The sequence below is a fragment of the Anser anser genome (assembly GCF_964211835.1).
Source record: "Anser anser genome assembly, chromosome: 6".
Classification (NCBI taxonomy): domain Eukaryota; kingdom Metazoa; phylum Chordata; class Aves; order Anseriformes; family Anatidae; genus Anser; species Anser anser.
The window spans coordinates 35,589,669-35,611,445 of record NC_139726.1 but is presented as its reverse complement, the minus strand read 5'-3'; the positions used below and the strand labels follow the sequence as shown (position 1 = coordinate 35,611,445).

The following is a 21,777-nucleotide window of genomic DNA, read 5'->3' as shown; positions in this document are numbered from 1 at the left end:
TGTTTCAGCACATACTTACACGATTCATAATTAGGTTGTGCGTATGTATTTTGCTCAAGGCAGAATAGTCTTTGCAGTCAAGGTGTAGGTACTGTAATGAACACAGCCTAGATCTAGAGTGAACGGCTTCATTTAAAAACTGACAAAAAGAACAGAACTGTAAACTACATCTCTATCTTAAATAAGCAATGCGTATGGCATCCTCATGAATTGAAGTCTGCAAGGTAAAAAGAAGAGAATATTCTACAGGCTGTCTTTTGTTCTTTAAAACTGTGTTTCAGTTTAGCTAGTGCCATTTAGAACACAGTTGCTCTAAACTGGGAGCAGATACGAAAACTTAAACAGGAAGCTTCCCTGCCGCTGCTGCAGAGCTCTGACTTGTACCCAGAGTAAACCCATGTGCTCTACAAAAGCAAGAACGAGGACTAGCTGATTAATCAACAGGCAGGCTCCTGCTCTAGGAAGATCAGGTTGCAATCCTGCCTTTGTAGCTTTACACCACACCCCCACGTATTATCTTAAATGTGACTTAGTAGGGGAGGACCGCATTCAGCACGGGTTCAGGAATCCTCTGTGTATAACAACTGTTTCTAGGAGTTCGGTGAGTACTTTGTAACAGAATTTGTTTTACATGAGATCTTTTTTTCTTCAGCTGGCAGAAAAGTGTCCATCCACTGTTATGTTTTCTTTAGAATGTGGTAGATGCAGTAGTCAAATGTTTAGATTCAAAGTCCAGCTGCAAAAAGGGAGACTTCTGTATAAATCTGAAACAGTACAGCAATAAATGTAACTTTACAAATACTAATACAACTAATCTTTGGTTGTCAGAATGTCAGACTAAGGTATTGTTAGCACCAAGGCAATTCAATATCTTTGAAAGAAAGCCATTCAAAAAACGAATATATTCATTTTGATCAGTAGCTGGAGTTTGGGGGGTGGGGGGGAACTGAATCTTCTGTTTATTCAAACAATTCCTCTACTACAGTAACTTCAAGGGAGGCTTGATTCAGGCAGAGTGGTCTGCCAGGCTATTTCAAATCCTTCTAAGGTATGTAACATTTGAAGCAATTAATACTTGGAGAAGTACAAGAATATTTTACGAGTCAAATTAAGCTGATGTTAGTACAATCCAATTTCACTCATAATGTATATGGAAATTCATAAGTACTAAAACATCTGAGCAATAAAGAGGGTAGTGAATGGGGCTTGCAGACCTTGGTGCCAATTAAAAAAAAAAAAAAAAAGGCAGAAAAATGTCAGTGACTTCTGTCATATTTTACTTGTAAGAATCTACATGAGCTTCATCTTCTGTAACTCTTCAGTGAAAAACAATGATAACAGTCTGCATAAAAAAAAAAGGTAAAATATAAATAGCTGTTCTAGAAAATCTAAATACATCTTAAATGAGGAAAAGGCATGTAACTATGGGAAAAGTGGAGTAGGGAAAACTCAAACAATTTAGATGGGGGGAGTATGTGAAAGGTCAGTGTGACTCAGTGCTCTAGAAATTAGTCATCAAAGTACTTCATGGAAAACATGTAAAGATATAAACCTTCCTTCCTGAATGCCTTATAGACAGATGCAAAGACAGGAAATCCAAGCTGCCAGTATAGATATGAACAGCAAAGGCATGTTTTCATAATTGCTGGGAACCTACTTGGGGAAAATTGTTGGCCTTTTCCCTTTGCCATCTTCTGCTCATTCTTTAATTCTATCAGGACAGAGTTTGTGATCAGCTGTGAAGGTAGCAAGCATCTATGTCCACAGTAAATTAATCTGGCCTGTTGTTTGAGCTGCATTTGAAAACTGCAATCATTAACCAGCTTACTTTGGGTGAAATGTATGCAGTTAGAACAATATTAAGGAGCTGAAGACTATTAAAACATATTCTGCTCTAGTTTTTTTCCTGTCAAACATGTCCCACTTAAAAGGATTAATTAAAAAACTAATCACATATGCCATTGCTTGGTAAATCTATGTCTCTTAAAAATATATATATAACTTCTATGGTAAGGAATCACCAACTGTACTTGAAATTGAATTTCAGTAGTCTTTGTTTATCCTTACTTTGTGAGCTGTATAGTTTGCAATTTGGAGATAAAATGAATTTCAACTGTCAGTGTAAGTTATTTGATCTTCAAAGTGCATTTAGCCTTGCAGTGCAGTGCCCCCACTAACTAATATTGTTAATGAAAACTGAATTTTAACTCATCTAGCTAAATGCAGAGTAACTTTAAACTGAAGTTTTATGGTCTTCTTGTCTCAGGAGAGTTTGAACAATTAATGGCACTGAATTTATCTATCCTCCTTAATCTCATTGCAGAGTTAATGTTGGAAGTCTAATGGTCAAAACTCCTGAATTGCTGTTAACTCTTTAAGAGCTGGATGTCAGGTGTGAAGGGCCATGACACAGAACGTACCAAAAAAAGAGGCCAAATTTCTGTCAGAGAGGAAATTTTAAGAGACTGGGGGAAAAGTTGTCCAAGATAAAACGTGGCTAGGAAACAAAGCAAAGATGTAAAAGAACAAGCTTCCAAATAGGCTCTTAGAAAACATATACAGAGTCTCTAGAGAGCTGAAATCTCACCTCTAGCTAGACCAGACCCACAGTCAGAGAAGAACTAGTGGATTCTAGATCTAGCTTCAAGGATGTTTCTGCAATAACCCTTCCATGTTAAATGCATAAACAGGAGCAAATATTAGCATCCAGTTTGTCCTCTGTTCAGTACAGGGTCACCAATGTCTTTTATATTACTCTTGTGACCCTGTGAACCTTAAATTATGCTAGTGGAGGGAGCACAGACTGTTCTCAGAGATGTCAACATATAGCAATGGAATGAGGGTAGTTTCTGGAAATGTGAATATCAAATCTCCTCTGGACAAAAAGAGGAACTGCTGCTGTCTCTTCTGTTCTGGGAAGCTGCTCTAGCACCTACATTTACTTTAAGATGATGATTCTGGCTGTAACTCTCTTCTGTGTTTTAAAATAAAGTGGTAGCTGCTTGAAGTGCTTTGCAAGTATTGTGGTTTTTGGTTTATGGTTTTCGGTGTGCATTCAGCATGTGCTGAGAATGTCTGCCAGTGGAAGTCAGAGCATGGGTGCAGAAACAAGAAGAGAAATTTTAAAATTAAAAACACACACACACACAAAAAAAGAACATCAGTAGAGCTTATGGGCCTCAAGAATGGCATGAATCTTGCACATTACAATTTTGGAGCACACTGTTTACAGTTTGTCTAATTCCAATGCTCTTTGTTTGGGCTAAATTTTGAATAGTCATATTATCTCTTTGAAAACTGGGAGATACTAACAGTTTCTAAAGAAACCAAAACTGGGCAGAGGGTTTTGGTGAGGATTGAAAATGGGATCTCGATTTTTAAAGCTCTTCATGCTTGAACCCGGTAAAATTGCTCTTTAAAAAAAAAAAAAAAAAAAAAAAAAGACGAACTACCGACTTCTATGTGTTTCTCTTATGAAACTTAAGAATATGGGACAAAGTGCCCCTGGGGATAGAATGGAGCAAAGCCATATGGGGAGTCATACGATTCCTTTCCTATTATAGTTACTGCACAGCAAAATAGATTATTTTTTAGTCATTCAGCTGTTCATTTTCCTTCCTTAGTATTGTTGTCACTTTCCCTGATATGTGCCATGCATAACTGAAGTTACCTAGTTAATTTGATCTACTATTTAGAGAGGAAAAAAAAAAAAAAGTAGACATTTGAACATGGTGACCCAGGATGAGCTCTGGACTCCAGAAAGTTCAGCAACCTTCTTCCAGAAAACAGCATTTCAAAAGAACTGATTTTAGAACAACCATATTGAAGGTAGTAACTGCCGCAAGCAAGTTAGACATACGAGTATATGAAGGAAATATTTAGCTGGTGCTGGTACAGTTTTTATGACCTTGACAGGAAGGTCCATATAAACTTATTAGTGTTTTTCTGTAAACATGTTTTACTTTTCCATTGATTGACTGTTACTGCCACTCTTTTTTTTTATCATGTTTCCATCTCCCCATCTCCTCTCCCCCCAGTTAGGTCGTGGAAGATTCACAAGGGACTGTGACCCTTTCCTCTCTGTGGTAGTGTTATTTTGTGTTGGTTTTAAGTATGTGCAGAGTGATAATCTGAGGCTGTTTGCGGGTATTCCCACTGGTGGTAATTGTAGCATTACCAGTGCAATGATCCAGAGCGTGCACAGCCATTGCAGTTAAAATCTGTTTGGTGTATCGACACGGGAAACAGAGGGTGAGTTAAACTTGCATGGCAAAGCAAGATAACTAGTATTTTGATGCTTGGTATGTGTGCAAAATGTGACTTACAATTATGAGGTTTCACAATGTTAATAGTCAGGTATGGTCAAAATCAGTCATAAGACACCACTGCGGCAGATAGTTTCCTCCTAAACCTGCCTGCCTGTTACATTTTCAATAAGTGGCAGCTTCACTTCAGTGCAATAAAGTAGTTATGTTTCTGTAGTGTGTACGGTGTGGAAATGCACACAACTGAGTTGAAGACAAATACACAGCACTGAAATGATTGTCCATTAGAGAAGAGGGTTGGGGTAGACTAGCTAACTGCTAAATACAAGACAGTTTGTTTCTAAGTGAGGAGAGCTGAGATTTGGAAACATCCACTGTATTTTTTCAGTCCAAACTGCTGAAAGAAGAGGTTGGAGGCTTTATAATCCTGGTGTTTGCTGTTGGGACTGCCGTGCTAGTTCCCAAAAGCATAACTAAAATTGCTGCTTGTCTGTTTTGTTTGTTGCTTCTGTGTTGTGAGGGTAGGTACTATTAGAATGATGAAGGTATTCCCTATTTGAAAATAGATTTATATGACCTATGATTTTGCTACCACCAATTATTTTTTGTCCAAACCTAAACACTGTGCACCATTATATGACGCCTGTATACATCTTTCCTGCTTAGTTTTCTGAGGCGTTGGGCTATATTTTGCATTAAATGTAACATTAAGCTAGTTTTCTCCTACCAGTTTGGGTACATCTTACCTTGTTATCAAAGGGGAGAATTAGTGCAGGATTGGGTATGTGGTAGTGATAGATTTTTGGTTATTTTTGTTTTTGGATTTATGAAATAATAGAAACTAGTGATTTGGATCAGTCCACATTAAAATAATAATAATAATTTTTGTTGGAACAAATTAATATTTCTTTTCATTATTGCAAGTTATCTCACAGTGCAGACAGGGCTGTATATGATGAATAGAGATTTACCTCAGATATGGCATGTCACATAGATGTGATTGCCACATCTAAATAAAGAACTGACTCGTTATTTCTTTATTTCTGTTTAAATCAGCCTTCTATGAGGTGGAAACAGAAATTCGAGTAATGTACTCAGTATGTCCTTTATGATGAACTCATAAAATTGGGTCATGTGCCATGTGCTTTTTGTTTTTTTTCTCTGTGGTTAGAGCAAGTAGCTAGAAAATCATTAGACATTCCCTCAAGGTCTCTTTAGTAGCTATGCAATTTGGTGTAGACAAATCCTGTGTTCCTGTGAAAGAGGTAAGTGCAGCTATTCAAAAAGTAACTCTTAATTTCAGGGTTTGTAAATAACTTGAACTTTGCATCAAGTGGTCTGCTCTACACTGCCACAGAGTTGAGCAAGTTTCTTGCAGGCTACCTCTGCCAAGGCATGCCATCTGTAGGATGCATTCTCAGCCCATTCTCCCGGTTCCCAGCTCTTGGATGATGTGAGGCCCAGACTGAGCCACCTGGGAAGAACTCAGGGGAGGAGATGAAGTAGGGTCTGGAGCTGTGTGACAAGAGAGGGTGAGTGGAAGCATGATGGCAGCAGTACCCAGAGCCAGGTGTGAGATGAGTAGAAGGGAATAGATCCTGGCACTAAGTTGGGGAAATGGAAAACTGTTTTTAAGCACAGGCAAAAGGAGTCAACAAAGGAAAGTGAAAGGTCAAGAGACATCTATAGTTATGTGAAAAAAGAAGGGTATTCTGGTGGTAGCCTTATTAATTAATTGATTGATTTTTCTTTCAAAACATAACAAGGTTTTCTTTTCAGTTAGTTTGTAAATTGTGTTTGCAAAGCATCATTTACAACTTTAATGCAAACAGAACCAAAGTGTAAGTTTAAATCTGAAACAGTGACATCAGGCCATGCAGCTTTTTAGCATAAAAGTTAATGAAGAGCTTTGTTTTTTCTAAATTTTAACTTCCCAATTTTCACTTCACTACCCAATTTTCACTTGGAAATTTAAGATGCCGCAATAGTGCAGCAGCAAGTCAACCTTCATGTCGAATGATGAAAGGTAACCAACCAAAATCCTCTTTCATAATGAAAAGGTGATTTGAAGTTCTTAGAATAATCTGGTGGAGTCTCTGGTCTTAGGAGAGATGTGGACTATTAGGAAGGTAAGTTGAAGGGTGGGAATTTTGGTAGCTCATGTTTTCAGTTACTAATGTTTGCTTGCTGATGATCCACGTTAGACTGCCTCCTTTCTGATAAGTTACTGGGAGACTGCAAGGCTTTGCATTGATGTCACTTTGAAGGTCAGACTGCTACTGACTCTGGGACTGATACAGAGCACAAGTTTCTGAGCCACAGTGTGAATATCCTCTTTTTATATATACATAAAAAGACACGGTGCCTGATGACCTCTTGCAGTTCCCCTCATCCAGTTTCTGGGAATACTCTGCCACAAGTCTGTGAGAGGAAGGAAACAGGCAGGTGGAATGTCAAGACTAAATACAGACCTTAACTGTATTTACATGTAGTATATGTATTGTCCTAACTTGAGAGGGTATGTTCTCAAATCACGTGAAATGTATATGTTTATATAGTAGGCTCAGGAGATGCATTAATGATACCCTGCTGAGAGAGCTGTCTGCCTGCTTCGTGCAATGGGAAGGGCAGAAGGATTTGTCTTGACAAAGGACACTTTGTGTTGATAACAGCTATAATAGCTGTGATAGAGGCAGTTTTTACCTTGAGTTGCATTTTGTATCTTTGCTAGCCACACCAGATACTGCGTAGTAAGAGGATTTTTTATTTTTACAAGGAATGTTTGATAAGTTAGTGTAGTACAGCTGCCATGGTACCTTTTCAGTGTTTCTGCATATGAAATGTTACCTAAAGGGAGACTGCATATTGGTTCAGCATAATTTTGCACAAAGAAAAATCTTTGTCAAGCTGATACTCCCAGAGTGGTGGAGAAACAGTCCCTTTCACTGCTGAATTGAAAAATAAGTTGCTTTAGTCTTGTTTTTGAAATGAGTCTGCTTTCTGTTGCCAGATCAGCATGTGGCTAAGGAAATAAGTCTTAGCAGGAGTCTAGTTTGGGAAGACTGGGAAGGTGGCTTAGCTGTTGCACTCATGCTGACTGCAAAGCGGACATTGTTTTAAAAAGCAGAAAATAGGAGAGGGAAAATATTAAAATTCAAAACTACCTTTAGTACCAGTCTACCCAAGACAGTGGCATATTGGTCAACCTTATTGACATGTTTCTTGAGCTAAGCGAGTGTTTTCTGGGTTAGGATGCAGATGCATATCAAATATATGTCCTGGCATTCAGGAGATACTCTCTGCAATATTTACTTTTTTATGAGGTCTATAAGCTTCTTTATTGGCAGTGACAGTTCCTTCTGGTTGAAGGCACAGGTCCAAGTCCTGTCTAGTTCCTAGTAAGAACATTTTGCTTGCATGTGGTCCTGAGGACAAATTTTGAGTCTTTCTTCTGTTGTAATACATTTAAATATTTTAAAAACAGCTTCACCTGCTGCCACACTTTGATTCCGTGTGCCTATTCCTTTATGAACAAATTCAAAAACTTCTGAGGTCTTCTGATCCTTAGCATTCCACACCCGACCTTCACCTCCCATGCTCTCGCAAAGGTGAAGCATTCCAGGTCTGATTCGGATGCATAACTAAATATAGTACAGGGTTAAAATAAAATAGTATTTAGGCTGACTCCAGGAGTGTATAGGTTCTCGAGAACAGTTACATCACCAGAGGAGCAGAGAGCTACTTGTGCAAAAGCACAAGGTTGGGCAGAATGTTGCCACAGGTGTACATAGCAAACATGAGTATACAATAATGAATCATGGAAAGATATAGTTGCTTCAAGAAAGTGCAGAGTTGCAACAGAATTGCTGTAGTAGCAGGTGGTAAGAGTGGAGTGGTAAGAGCGGGAGTAAGAGACTGTAGTTCCCACTTTCACATTTTAATACAGCTTTCTAGGCAGAACCTGACAGTGGAGACCTACTCACATTGCACCTCTCAATGTTTTAGAGGATCATAATTTTTATAAATAAATTAATTATAACAGCAGTGTATTTTTCTATTACATCTTTAAGGATGATTAAGCAAATACAGAAGTTATAAATATGTAATTATTTTCCACGGAATCTTGCAACCCATAGGTCTTCTCCCAGCTGCAATGAGAAGTTTGCTATAGTAAAGTCTTTGGTAATTGGAGAGAAAGTAGAGTCTCATTTCTGGTGGTCCTTTACTCCCCAGGCAGGTCTCCTTGTCTGCTGTTGTTTTAGGTGTTGCACAGTTGATTTCTTTTCTAGCACATGGCAGTGATGGAGTTGATGATAAATTATCCGTGCTACATTTAACAATTGGCACACATTTTACAGTGGCACAGAAGCTGTCTTACAGACAATACTCAGTCTTCTGAAGTAAACATGCACAAAAGGATTATCAGTTTGTCTCGGGGGAAAAAAAATGTTCCTCTTTATTTTATTCAGAAAATAATCTGGGAAAAACAGAATTCCCTCTTATTTCTGGTGGTCTCATGAAGAAAAAAAAAAAGAATTTGTCTGGTTTCTGTAGCATCTTTTTCTATTTTTTGTGATGTGCCTTGGGTAATGCTTGTAGTGTTGGGAAAAACAGATATGTCAAGGATGCATGACTTCAACAGTCAAATATTAGTCATCTGTCCCTAACTTTAGTGAATCAAACTGAGTTCCATAAACATTTATCTTGCATTGCCCTTGGCTTGCCTTTTAATTAAAGGAACACAGTTTTAGAATTGATAAATGATGTGATAGGATTCATACTTTCTTCATTGTTCTTACTTCTCCAGAGTAAGTGAGCAAACATGATGTTTCAAAAAGCTGTAACACAGCATGTGTAGTAAAATACTTTCAGGCAACTCACTGACTCAGCCAGCTGGGAGACAATTCTACAGGTACAATCCAATTAATTCTCTGTCATATACATCCCAGTAGGTGGTACAAGATACCGTAGGGCAAATATAACACCCGAGAAGGACATTGAGCTAATAAAGGTCTGTTTTCATATCAGAGGCACTGTAATGCTGTCTAATTAGATCTTCTTTAATTTCAGGCTGTGCTAATTTAACTTTTTATTCCTCCATTTACTGTATCCTTTTTTTTCTTTTTTTTTCTCCTTCCATTTCCTGGGCTGTCAGTGTGAATGAGTCACTTTTACAGTCATTACAATGTCACTTTGTGCCATTTTCTGAAGCTGTCTGTTTCTGGCTACTGTGGAAATGCTAGCTTTTATTTTGCTTTTTCCAGTTAGCTGGTTAGAGATAAATAGGGTGCTGAAGAAACGCTTGTTTCTAAACATTCTGGTAACTGTAGAAATTGCTGCAGAACAGACTAAGTAAACATACAGATAAAAGGTCTGACTCCAATGGCTGTAAACTGCTCAGAGAATGCAGTGAGTTTTCTACTTATCTGTTTTTAGCAAAAAATCTAGAGAGCCTCCTGTTATTTCTGTGTTTAGGTGGCAGGATAAAAAAGACCTGGTTATAAGAGAGGTAATAAGGGTCTCGTACTGGGAACTTCCTTGATTGCTTGTGATCTGCTTTGTCCACCTATATTCCAGCTTGAGGGAAGCTAGTGGCATTATTCACAAGTCAAAGCATTTAATTAAATCAGTGAGTCACTCCCAGCTACCACCCATAGACCTTTGATTCCCTTGTCAGGCAACTTAAACATTTTCTGTTTATAGATAAAAAAAAAATCTCATCTAAAAGCTAGTTAGTTTGGGAGCAGCACAGCTCCTAAGGAAATGTTTTTAGGAATTTATGAAATTTGCATTAGTGACATTTTGACATATAGAAAAGCCACTATTAATGCTGGACTGATCTTTTGCTGTCCTAAATTAGAACCCTTTCTAGAGTAAGGGGCTATATTTACTCCCAGAGATTTTCTTTTTTTTTGGGTCTATATAATCAGACCATTTAACATGAGTTATTTATGCTCAAAGCATTTCCAATATTTCCCATAACATGCAGTGCTTCACACAAGTTCTTTTATACTTTACTGAGATGAATGTCATAGTTACAGTAATTTGAATTTTACCTTTCATTTAAATGCAATAACCTTCACAATGTATTAAAAAAAAAAAGAAAAAAGAAATAAAACCAATATCATAATAATCAAAAATCAATATCAATTAAAGCTTACAGCTTTAAAATTCTGTTACAGAGCAACTGAATGTTAAATCAGAGAACTTGGACTTTTCTAGATGGCTGGGTTTTTTTAATTGAAAAAGCACAGCCAAGTTCACTTTGATCTTGGATTTTACTCTTCCTTTAGGAATTAAAGGATTTAAGGATTTAATCATTTCAGTACTAACACCTGCACCCCCTTCGTCCCATTTCTACCCATACCTGATACTGTGCTCTGGGAATGTACAACCCTGTGGGAAGGCTAGCCAGAAGAAAGGCAATTATGTTTGGTCAGTAGACTTTGCAACAAGGTAGATATACAGTTAGCCTAAATTTTCTGTCTTGTGAAATTGGCCGAGCATAAATGAATCTGACTTTCCACAACATCCTCTTTTCAGGGAATACAGGAGTTAAGTGGAAGAACAGTAATACCGGACCCCAGTGAGATTTTTGATCTCTATACAAACACAGTCATTTATCCTCATAATCGCGCAGTGGCAATTATGCATGTTAGCTGTACAAAATTTTATTTTAAAGTGCAAAAAAAAAATACAAAATTTTATTTTAAAGACTCATCTTCAAATGAAACATTTGTTGTGGATTTCCATTTCTGGATGATTTTCCTATATTTTCCTTCTAATTGGGAACAAAGTTTTGGGAATATAGGATGACAATAAAAATGGATTTACTCAATTGCCATCATGTTTGGAAAAACTCAAATACAGAAAATGAGAGCCACAGGGCAAACTTGGAATTAATCCATGGGCAATTGAGGCTGTGGGTAATTTCCAAATCCCTTTATGAAGGGTCATAACCATGTCAGTTATTACCAATTAAGGCTTGTAAGGAAAAGAAAGTACTTAGAAAATTCCCCTTTCCCATGTCATTTTAAAAACTAAAATTGAAAGTCTGTTCTGTAATTTTTCATTCCTATGAACTCAGAGTAGTCAGGCAAAGTCTTTCAGACTTTTCAGGTTCTTTTTTAGCTATCTGAGTATCAAATCTGAATATTTGATGGTTATTTCAGATTTTATCCAGCTTTAAATGATATCAAACTATCACCACCTTTATTTACATTATAATGCTGAGTACTTATCCAATTATTTGAAAATTTTCCTTAATATTTCTCCCCATACAGTTGTTTCTTAGATGTGGATCTATATTATTTTAGTTAGTGTCAAACTAATATCATAACTCAGATGTCTCACAAATTATAAAGAGACTCTTAGACAACTTCACATTACCTTGTAAGGAGGTGGTTTTTTTTCCTCTTTAAAGCATGGCTATACTTCTTATCAAATAGTGAATAAAGAGATTTGCTCTAATTTATCTAAACTTGTGATAAAAAATATATAGAAATCTTCTAAGACCTTGTACTACAAAACTTTGCATGGATGAAAATTTGGTATTAGGCCAAATGTATCATAAGCGGTGTTCTGTTTCTGGAAATCATACTGGCCTATGGAAACTAAAAAGGAATGTTGTCAACTCTCTCGACTTTGTGCAGAAATATAGTCAATAAAACTTTTTTTCAGATGCTTTGTTGGTCTGTTTTGGATGTATGATATTCTCTGATGTGGTATTATTTCAATATGTTAAAATTTTTGCTTATTATGTATGTGGCTTATTTCTAGTGTCTGAAGTCTCAAACATGATTTTTGCAAGGCAGTGCACAAACAGTTGCATCTCTGTGGACATTCAGGCATTAAATTCCAGCACACACACAGAAGCTTATCAATCTTTCTGAAAATGTGACAGTAATGTCAAGGTTGGCTGTTGCCCTTGGTCTTGAACAGTTACTTTGCTCTAACTGTTGAAGAGGGAGTCTCTGCTGTTTGGTTTACTGGAAAACTGAAAATTATCTGAAAAATAATAAAATGAAATGCTGAGAATATCTTAAAAAGACAGTTTGTTAACGCTAATGTTAGGCCTGGAACTCAAAAGTATTGAGTGGATAGCAATGAACATTTCAGTAAAGACTCTTGCTCTAACAGTGTATTATTTTTTAAAGCCTATTGGTGGCATAACATCAGAATGACTGTTGGGAGCATTAGAAAAAGGAAATAATTAATGCACATAATTATCACACATAAATAAGAGACTTATAGACAGAATGACAAAGTAGTAAGAAAGATAGCCAGATGGGGTACACAAGTTAGTGCAGACAGTAGCATTAATGAATGTGATTAAACCTTGTCTGACATGTCAGAATGAAGTGTTGAGTCCATAACACAGTGTCATGTTTTCTTTCTTGTCTTTTAGCAATGCTGTAGGGATATGAAGCAGCCAGCAGAACACACCTTTTTTTTTTTTTTTTTCTACAGCACTGTAAGTTAGGAAAACACTGGAGGAAAAAAATTGAAACAGGAGGAAAAAAAATGAAACATTCTCAAATGAGAAGTGAAAATTCGGGCTCTGGTTTGGTGTTGAAGATACAACTCTTACTATACAACTATATCCAAAGTCGGGTGGCAGGCTCTTCCCCCAGACCCTCCTTCCCTCATTGTTTTAGCACCTCTGCATCACCCATCTTCATAGACAAGTAGACAAAAACAGTAAAGATAAAACAATGCCAGAAGGCAAGGAACTTCCTAGTCCTTTAGATTTTTATGAAGTTGGTGTTAATTAGCCAAAGTTTGATATCATACTTTAAGAAAAGGGGACATCTGTCGGTAGCTAAAGAAGATATTGAGCCTACTCTCTAGTTAGAATTCAGGGTTACCTAATAAGCTTTTAATTAGTTTGAAAACATGTATTTCTAAATAATTAAAGCAAAAGTTTTCCTAAGGTGCTCTCCAATATGTGCATACACAACCTTATTTTCAGCATAACTTGAACATGCTGGCTTCTGTGGAATAATTTTCTTTGTGTGAATAACTGTGGCTGCACTGATCACATGTGGAAAAGAATAGCTCTGCACTTATTAACCAAGGAATTCAATATTAAGGGGATCTGCAAGATACAAAATACTATTTAATACTGTTAAAGCCCATGTTCCGAAAAAGTTCACTGACTACAGTGAACTGCAGCTTCCAGGAACTTGATAACTATAAATAGATGAAATATTTGTTAAAAATATAATACTGTGCTTTTGGCAATGAACCCATGGTCTGCAGACAGAGTAAAACTTATTCTGAAGAACTAGAAATAAGGACGTTAAAAATTTATTTAAAAGTACAAAGTATTACATTTTATATTGTTATGTATTCTGGGAGGTGATTTAAAATTGTGGCTTTAAATAAAAATAATGTCAATGTCTCTAGTATGTACTGGAGATGGGATGGGAGACTTGAAATCAGCTGAAAGCAACTAAATATCTTGTCGTGTTATTCATTGTGCTTATAATTATACTAAAGTATCTTACATTATTCCAAAGCTCTCTGTGTATCTACCCATAAACCTATGTTCTACCCTGCTAATGACTTTTGCAGAGCACTCAAGAAATTTGATTAAAGTGTATATTGTCATTTATATGTTATTCAGGAAAGATGAAAGGAAGAAAGAGGGGATGTTTCTTACCTTTAACCTTTTTCATGCTGTTTGTCTGTATCGCTGGACATGCGACTGATGACTCAGATGATGGCGAAGAAGAGGATGTTCTTGGTAAGAGTTCACAGAAACAACACAAAAAACTCCCTCTCATAACAAAACCACCATGTTATATGCACTCTAAATGTACTTCTGTACTTGATTTTTTTTTTTTAGGGAAAATTGAAAGTGGAACTAAGCATGCAACAGTGCTGAAAACAGACTGGGTTCTTAACTAACCAGGAGATGCTCAGAATTTTGCATCTAGCTGTAGCAAAATTGTTCACCTTCTATAACAGCTTCTGCTTTGCATGCTTTTTGAAAGTTCTAATCTTAATCAAAGTATTAGATATCAAGATTATTCCCTTTAAGCTGTGCTTTAGGACCTCTGGAAAAGTTCAGTGTTGAGGGAAAAGAACAGGCAGGTGGTAAACTCTGGCTTTGTCTTCCTGTGCAAATGGAGTAGAAACATGATGAATAACACTGTAAGCTCATGTTACTCTCTCCTGTGCACAGCTCTCTTCAGCCACAGTTAATTCGCAAAGTTTGCAAAATTCTGCATTGCCCTAGTTGTTTTCCTTGGCCTTAGAGATGCTTTCTGTATGAAAAAAAAAATCTCTACCAAGTGACTTGGTATTGAAGGATAAATAAAAACTCGGCAGTTAGAGATTTTTGTTGAAAAAAAATATCAAGTGTGAGTTAGGAGTGGAGGGGTTCTTGGATTCTCTTACCATTGTAAGGCTGTTGTTCATTGTACCTTCACTTCATTGAAATTCAGTAAGTTGGGTCAAATTTCTGTACTGGATATCATTGTGAAAAGTATTTTAATTTCATCACAAGCAATCACGAGAAAGCAGATGAGGGAAAATGCACTTTTTGTACCATATTGAAATAGGCTTCTTTCCTTTTAGAAAATGACTTGAAATGGTGACCTCTTCCTCACGCTGTAGAGAGCAATGTAGTGGATACCTCTCATATTTGACATGTCTAATTTTGAAGACCAGCTAGGAATACAGCAAAGGGGTGACCTTTTGTTGTTGTTGCTGGTACTCATATATCTGCCTATGGCTTGTCAAATTTCCATCCACGCTATTTCTTTCTATAAGTCTTTTGCAGCAGCCTTGCGACAAAATATTAATTCTGTACAGTCGTGGCTGTACTACAAAATAAGCCAGCACTTTAGGGCCATATCACAATTAGTCACCACAATTTAAAATATTAGACATTCCACATTAAGTGTATGCTTATCATGCCTATGTCGTCAGATTGTTTTATAAAGAAAAAATTTTTCTATTTACCCTTGAGGTACCTAAGTACCCTTCTTGTTTGAAGGCAAAGTTGTATTTATCTTTGCTCTCCCCCACAACTCTGTTTTATAAAAACCTCAGCCTAAACTTGCAGTTCATGAAGGCCAAATTGTCTTGTTGGTTAAAACAATACACTTCTTCAACAGAACAAGAAATATGCAGGATTAGTCTTTTTTTTTTTTTTTGTGGCCCTGTGTACTTACTTGTTTTTAAATATAAAAGACAACAGGAAAAGCATGCCAAGGAAATTAAATAGTCTCTTTTTTATCCAGCAGTATTTTATCACTAATTATTTAACAATCAGTCATTTAAAATTATACAGCCAGTAAATGATTTAGAATGAGGGACAGTTATTAACTTCTGAACTAGCATTCCACAGTAAAAAATAGTCAAATGCGATGCTTAGAAATTAAACCAGGGCCCTGTTGTTATGACTAGTGAAGACTCAGTTGTGGTGTTTACAAGAAATTATTTTTGCATTAATCTGATTATGTTTTTATAAAATGATTATGTTGTTGCTATTTAAAATTACTCTTGTGATTCCTTATGAATTAAATTCTGGTTTCACTGAATTTAACAACAGAAAGTTTGTAGGCTGCAATTTCACTAATGGCATGTATTTTCTGATGGTAAGTGGTTATAAAACGTTGACGTACTTCACCCCAGCATTCAGTACCTTCCAGGTATTGAAGGATGAAATAACTTGTATGCATCCATTGCTTGCAATATGGTACTTTTGGATCACATTTGATACATGCTCTGTATGAATCTGGGCTTTTTAAATTTTTTGTATGTATGTCTGTTTTGTTTGTGTGTTTGTTTTGTTTTGTCTATTAGTATTTAAACTGCAGTAGTAATTAAACTTGAAAGTCAAGTCCAACAGGTTAAAATGGATTCTCAATGTGTGCTTTTCCAGCAAAAATGCTGTCATTTTTCCATGAGTAAATTAGATTTATAAAAAAAGTAAATGATATAAAAATAACTAGTTCATGTATATTGTACCATAATACCTTATGTGTTTGGGAGCACTTTAGTTGATGTTCCAAAGCCTGAAGAAAATAACTTACTAGTTGAATGTGCTTTTTATTCTAATGTGAAAGTTATCAAGAATAAATGTGACTGCTTTAAGAAAGGGTAGGAAACACATTGGTAGGAAAAGCAGTGAACAGTGTGTGGGTGGGAAGCTGTCAAACTGGCAAAGATGGAGAAAGAAGAAACAGTTATTCATTAGCGACAAGGTGTTTAGTATTGATATCACTTATCAAAGAGAGACATTTACAAGAAAGCTTGGAAAGATGACAGCATATCTTTGTAATTAAGGATAACCGCAGGAATTCATGAGAGTGAGAACCCGTAACCTAAGAAACAAAACAGAATGTATTCTACTTAAAAACAGAAATTCCTATTTCAGCTTAACATAATATAGACCAAACTTTTTTTTCCCAATTAATTTATGTAGTTCTGTTCTGAAAAGCAAGTATGCAGTAATGCTGTTGTCTTTCATATTTATTGTGCCATAGATATAACAGGGAAATTATTTCACAGTCTAATTAAAAGAATACATTTTTAACAACCAGTTTTGCAAATCGATGTAGCAAGAGTCTGCAAGTCAAGTTAGATTCTTTGAGTATGTCTGCAGCTGGGGAAAATGGTATTGTTTTTACTTCTACTAATGTAAAATGATTAGAAAAAATATTCACCGCTTCTGGTTTGTAATATTGTATTGCTTACTAGTAAGGTACTAACAGGGCTTTACACAGGTATTATAAGCTCCATGTGCTCAGGGCTACAGCATGACTAACTGCAGGTTATTAGAGTTTTCACAGTGAAAGTACTACTTCTAAGTTGATAGTAACTGTTCAACAAACAGCCTTGCCCTAAGTTGCAAAAATTGCTGTGTGAAGGACAATAAGTGGCTGTGCTGTGTGGGAACTGTCTTGGCCAGTATCCTGGCTCTTGACAGTTGCCAAAAGTAGGAAGACTGTAGGAATGGAGCACGAATCATAGAACCATAGAATGTCCCAAGTTGGAAGGGACCCACAAGGACCATCAGGTCCAATTCCTGGCTCAACACAGGACCACCCAAAAATCAAACCCTATGTCTGAGAGTGTTGTCCAAACACTTCTTGACCTCTGGCAGGTCCGATGCTGTGACCACTGCCCTGGGGAGCCTGTTCTACATCACCCTCTTGGTGAAGAACCTTTTCCTGATACCCACCCAACCTGAGCCTCCTGTGATGCAGTTCCATGCCATTCCCTTGGGTCATATCACTGTCACCAGAGAGAGGAGCAACTCTCCCTGCTACCTAAGATTGTAGTGACATAGAATACCTGCGCTAAACTCATGGTCAGTGTGAGCCATTTTGTTGATATTACTTTGCACTTAAAACAAAGCATGGAGTGCAAAGATTTGTTAGCACAGGAATAGACACTTAGTGCCTTTAATCATGACAAGCTACGATATAGCTGATCTAACAAAGGTTTGAAATGAAAATTTTTGAGGAAAAGTAGGGAGAAAATGTTTTGCTTTATTTTATTTTTGGTGTGGCAAGTAATAACTTTTGTGTAACAGTGTGTATCAGCTGTAATCCTTTTTTCAATGTTTTTCTAGCAAAACTATCCATGTTCTTGATTTAGGATAGTAAAATTTTATAATTCTACAGATTTTCTAAAAGTTTATTTGGACCAGGTTCTTAAGCCTGGAATGCCTAATAAACATCCAACAGGGCCAGATCCAATGGAGAGACTTAAACTCATTTTCCTTTTAAAATGATGATTGCAACATGCTATATTTAGAAGAATAAATGCATTTGTAAATATAAGGTGGAAAATAACTGTTTAAGCACTTGTATAATGAGGTTGTATTTGCTGAAAAGTAAGTAGAATTTGCAGAGCATTACAGACGTAGTTTAATGTTGTAAACAAGGCTAGTAATTCTGTGATGTATTAAGAAAAGAAAAAAAAAGGACAATTGTCCCACTCTGTAGGCACCACTAATGCCTCAGGTAGAGTATTGTGTTCAGCTCTGGGCCGTACACTTTAAAAGTAATCCAAACCAATAGGAAAGGATCCAAAGGAAAGTTGCAAGAGGGTTAGAAAGCAAGACCAATAAAAAGAGATTGAAGAAGGGATTTTATTTATTATAGAGATAATTAAAAGGATAGAAGAGTCATCCAACAATAATAATAATAAAAAAAAAAATAAAGGAAAGTTGGATGTCTTGAAATTATTCTTCCTACACACTGAAGGGAAGTACAAAATTATTTAATATGTAATAAAGGATATTTGGGCTGTATATTATGAAAAATGCTTGTATTGCAAGTAGGGTAGTAAAATTCTGGAACTGGCTGCTTCGGGTTACTGGGAATTTTACTTCACTGGACTTTTTTAAGAATGATTTGGCATCTATCAGGAAAGGTCTCAAGGTATTTATCCCATAGAAATATGCCAAAAGTTGACTGAGAAACACCATTAAAACTGCTTTCAGTTTACGTTGTTAGTTGATGACTATTCACTGACCTTTCTGATAGACAGCTTCTCTAAACGTCATATCCTGTGCTCTTCACACAAGGCCTAAAATGTAGTAGGAACAATCTCTTTTAGAACTGAATAGGAGAGGAGGAGGCCATACAATAGGAATTAGCTTTCTCAAGGCATATTCCACATGTGAAACTGGTGCGCAGATTTATTTGTATCTATGCAGACCTACTGGCCAAACACTCATGCTTGCCTTCTCAACTGGTGCTTTAATCTGAGAAGGAAAGCTAATTTTATACCATCTGTGGTGAGCTAAGTGTTCCCAGGTGTAAAGTAATGGGGGAAGAACTCTCTCTCTGTTCCCAGACACAGGAATGATTCAGTTCCCATGAATCCCTTTGAGACATCTTTCCTCAGAGTCACTTGGTTATTGTTCAAAGGGAGAGGACTTGGCTCTCTGGGGCTTCACAGGGTACGTATTTTAGTCAAAGTATGGTAATTTACCAGCACGGCTAAGAAAATAAATGTCTCTGCCACTTCATAGATTGCCAGAAAGTGAGACACAAATAGTTGTTATGTTTGCAGTAAATGTTAGTACATCTGACAGTGGTAACAATGTCACTGACTGCAGAGGAAAGGTCTGAGGAGGTAAGCAAAACAAAGATTTAGTTCTGTGGGTTTAGTGGGAAATAAGCAGAAGTTGAGACCAAAAAGTTTCTAAGATTAGTATACTAAGCCAGTTGTTCTTCATTGTGTAGTTTTGCATCTATGCTTGGGCACTATTTCTGTTTTGATAGCCCACAACATTGGTGTGGCATAATGCAGTGAGCAAAATGATCTGACATAACCCCATGTTTGTAATTCTGGTAGTTAAGAAACCTAGTAAATTTTCACAATCTCTTTGAGACTGAACTGGGTCACTGACATGGGTCACTTATGGGGTCTCATTACTTGTGTGCCAAGAAAGTAAAATGTTTATAAACCAGCTGTTAAATCTCACCCACCCTCATTTAAGCTGGATTGATTTCTGTGCAGCTAAATGTTTGATTTTAGCCGTTCAGGCATTATTCCAAATGTTACTAAAACCTTTGATGTTTTGAAGGCATTTTTTCCCCCTATTACTCAGTGATGGAATTCCAAAGTTTCATTTTGCAATGTAATGTTCTCTCAACTTTTCTAGTTGAGCCTTTTCAAGTTTCTTCCAAAGGATTTCCAAACCTGTTGGAGAACTTTGGACGTTTGAGGCACAACTTGGAATCTTGTATGATGTCTAAATCCTGATTCTTCATGGGCATGGGAAGACCCAGATAAGGAAATTGGCAAGAAGCAAAGTTCAGAAATCTTTGGCAAGCCGAGCTCCGTAGGAATTTTAGTGAAACTCATATCTCTTTGAAATGTGTCATTTAATTCATCCACAGTACTTATTAGACAATCTTCAATAGTATTTTCAAATCTGTTTTTCTAACTTCAGAATCAGTAAATATCATTTCTCTAATGAGGTACACACAGACAATTTTAGGGACTGAATATTTGGTATGCATTTTGAAATTAAACGTCTCAATCTGTATTTTAACACCAAATTGACCATTTTAAGAATGGAAGATCTAATTACCTGCTACAATTTTTGTGTTGATAGTATTTGTGTAATAAAACTTATTTTTTCAAGGATTTACATGATATGGGATAAAAGATTTTAGCAGTGAAAATTGTTTCTTTGCTGTATATATAAGTTATCAATGTCTCAAATGGAATAAAGAGTAAACTTGCATTGGCCTCAGTGTTTATGAGGGTTTACTTCAGCTGCGTATTTCAGTTAAAGATTTTATAATAGGATAAATGTTATATGTTAAACTAATAGCCACAGAGTGGGTAGGTAGTAATGTCAATTTCCTTATCACCATGTCATAAAGTGGGATTTTTGTGGGTTCTGTTAATTAAAACTGGAAATTTACTCTAGTTAGCACAAGAAAGCTGTATAACGATCATGTGTATGCTTGTCCTCATCTTTTTTTTTCTCCTCCCCCAACCACTGCAGATAGCACTGGTAGATACTTTTGAATACACACATTAAGGGACATCAGTGTTCTGATTAGCTTTGTGAGAATGAGGGAAAGATTTCAACTCTGTTCTGACTGCAACTGCAAACACAAGTTCTGCAAAGCTTTCAAAAGCCTCTAGGGTAAAATACTTCCTTGGAAAAGGAAAGCAGGAAAAAATCTCAAAGCCTATATTGGTAAGGGAACAGTATCATAAATGGGATCATCAGAGTTTCCTTATAGACATTGACAGTATAACACTTTGTTAGTAATCTTCTTCAAAATATGTATGTCAATTTTTACATAACATTCCAAGAGTTAATCATGTATATTGAAAGGCATAAAAATGACTTGAGGTGAAAAGGTACAACTTCTTTTCACCCAAACTTTCTGTTGTGTTCTTTTCAGCTCTTAAAAGGTCTTACGCAAGAACCGTGAAATCGAAGAAAGGTATCATGAAACGTGTCAAAGAAAAGTATCATGACCTTTCAATTGTACCGGATGGGTTTATGCACCAGTAATGTGTAATCTGGTAGGGGAATGGTGCCCTCTGCAGGGCTCTCTTGCTTAGTTCACCCCATGCTGCTGTCTGCTATGAGATGTCCTTATGAACTATGTTCATCGTCAGAGATGTTCATGCACAAGGCACACTCCTTCAGCCTTTTTTTATGCAGGAGTAGTCAGTGTGTCTTTCGGAGCTGCCAGAATTTTCTCAGTATATTTGTTGATGATAATTTTTCACTAGGTTCGATGAATAAGTTGCTGTCTGTAGTTGTTTACAGTTATGGTGAGGATCTGGTGTTTGGAATATGAGTTCTTTCGGTTGAAAGTTGAAACCAACATTTCCATTTGATTGAGTGGAACTTGTGTTCCAATGGACATGATGGTTGTCTTTTTACATCTATGCTTAATGTGTTTAGAGTTTTACTGTCAGATATTAGCAGTGCCTCTCCAGCACAACAGGCAAGCAATTTGATTTTGAAGTTAAGCTGTGCAGTGAAGCAAAATAACTTGGTAAC

General features: G+C 36.6%; 1 protein-coding gene across 10 annotated transcripts in view; it reads left to right on the top strand.

Annotated features, from left to right (window-relative positions):
• Window positions 1-21,777, top strand: part of TFPI (tissue factor pathway inhibitor) — a 75,067-nt gene that overhangs the window by 34,245 nt on the left and 19,045 nt on the right. For 2 of the 10 annotated variants that reach the window (XM_083842941.1, XM_083842940.1), the window contains one exon: window positions 13,894-14,013. The exons of 2 other annotated variants lie outside the window; for them this stretch is intronic. In XM_083842941.1, the coding sequence (XP_083699067.1) occupies window positions 13,899-14,013 (115 nt within the window). In that variant the 5' untranslated portion in view covers window positions 13,894-13,898. Of the gene's footprint in view, window positions 1-338; window positions 602-13,893; window positions 14,014-19,069; window positions 19,195-21,777 lie in introns of those variants that run through there. 6 more of the 10 variants (XM_083842943.1, XM_083842942.1, XR_014586422.1 and 3 more) reach the window with 6 other exon arrangements.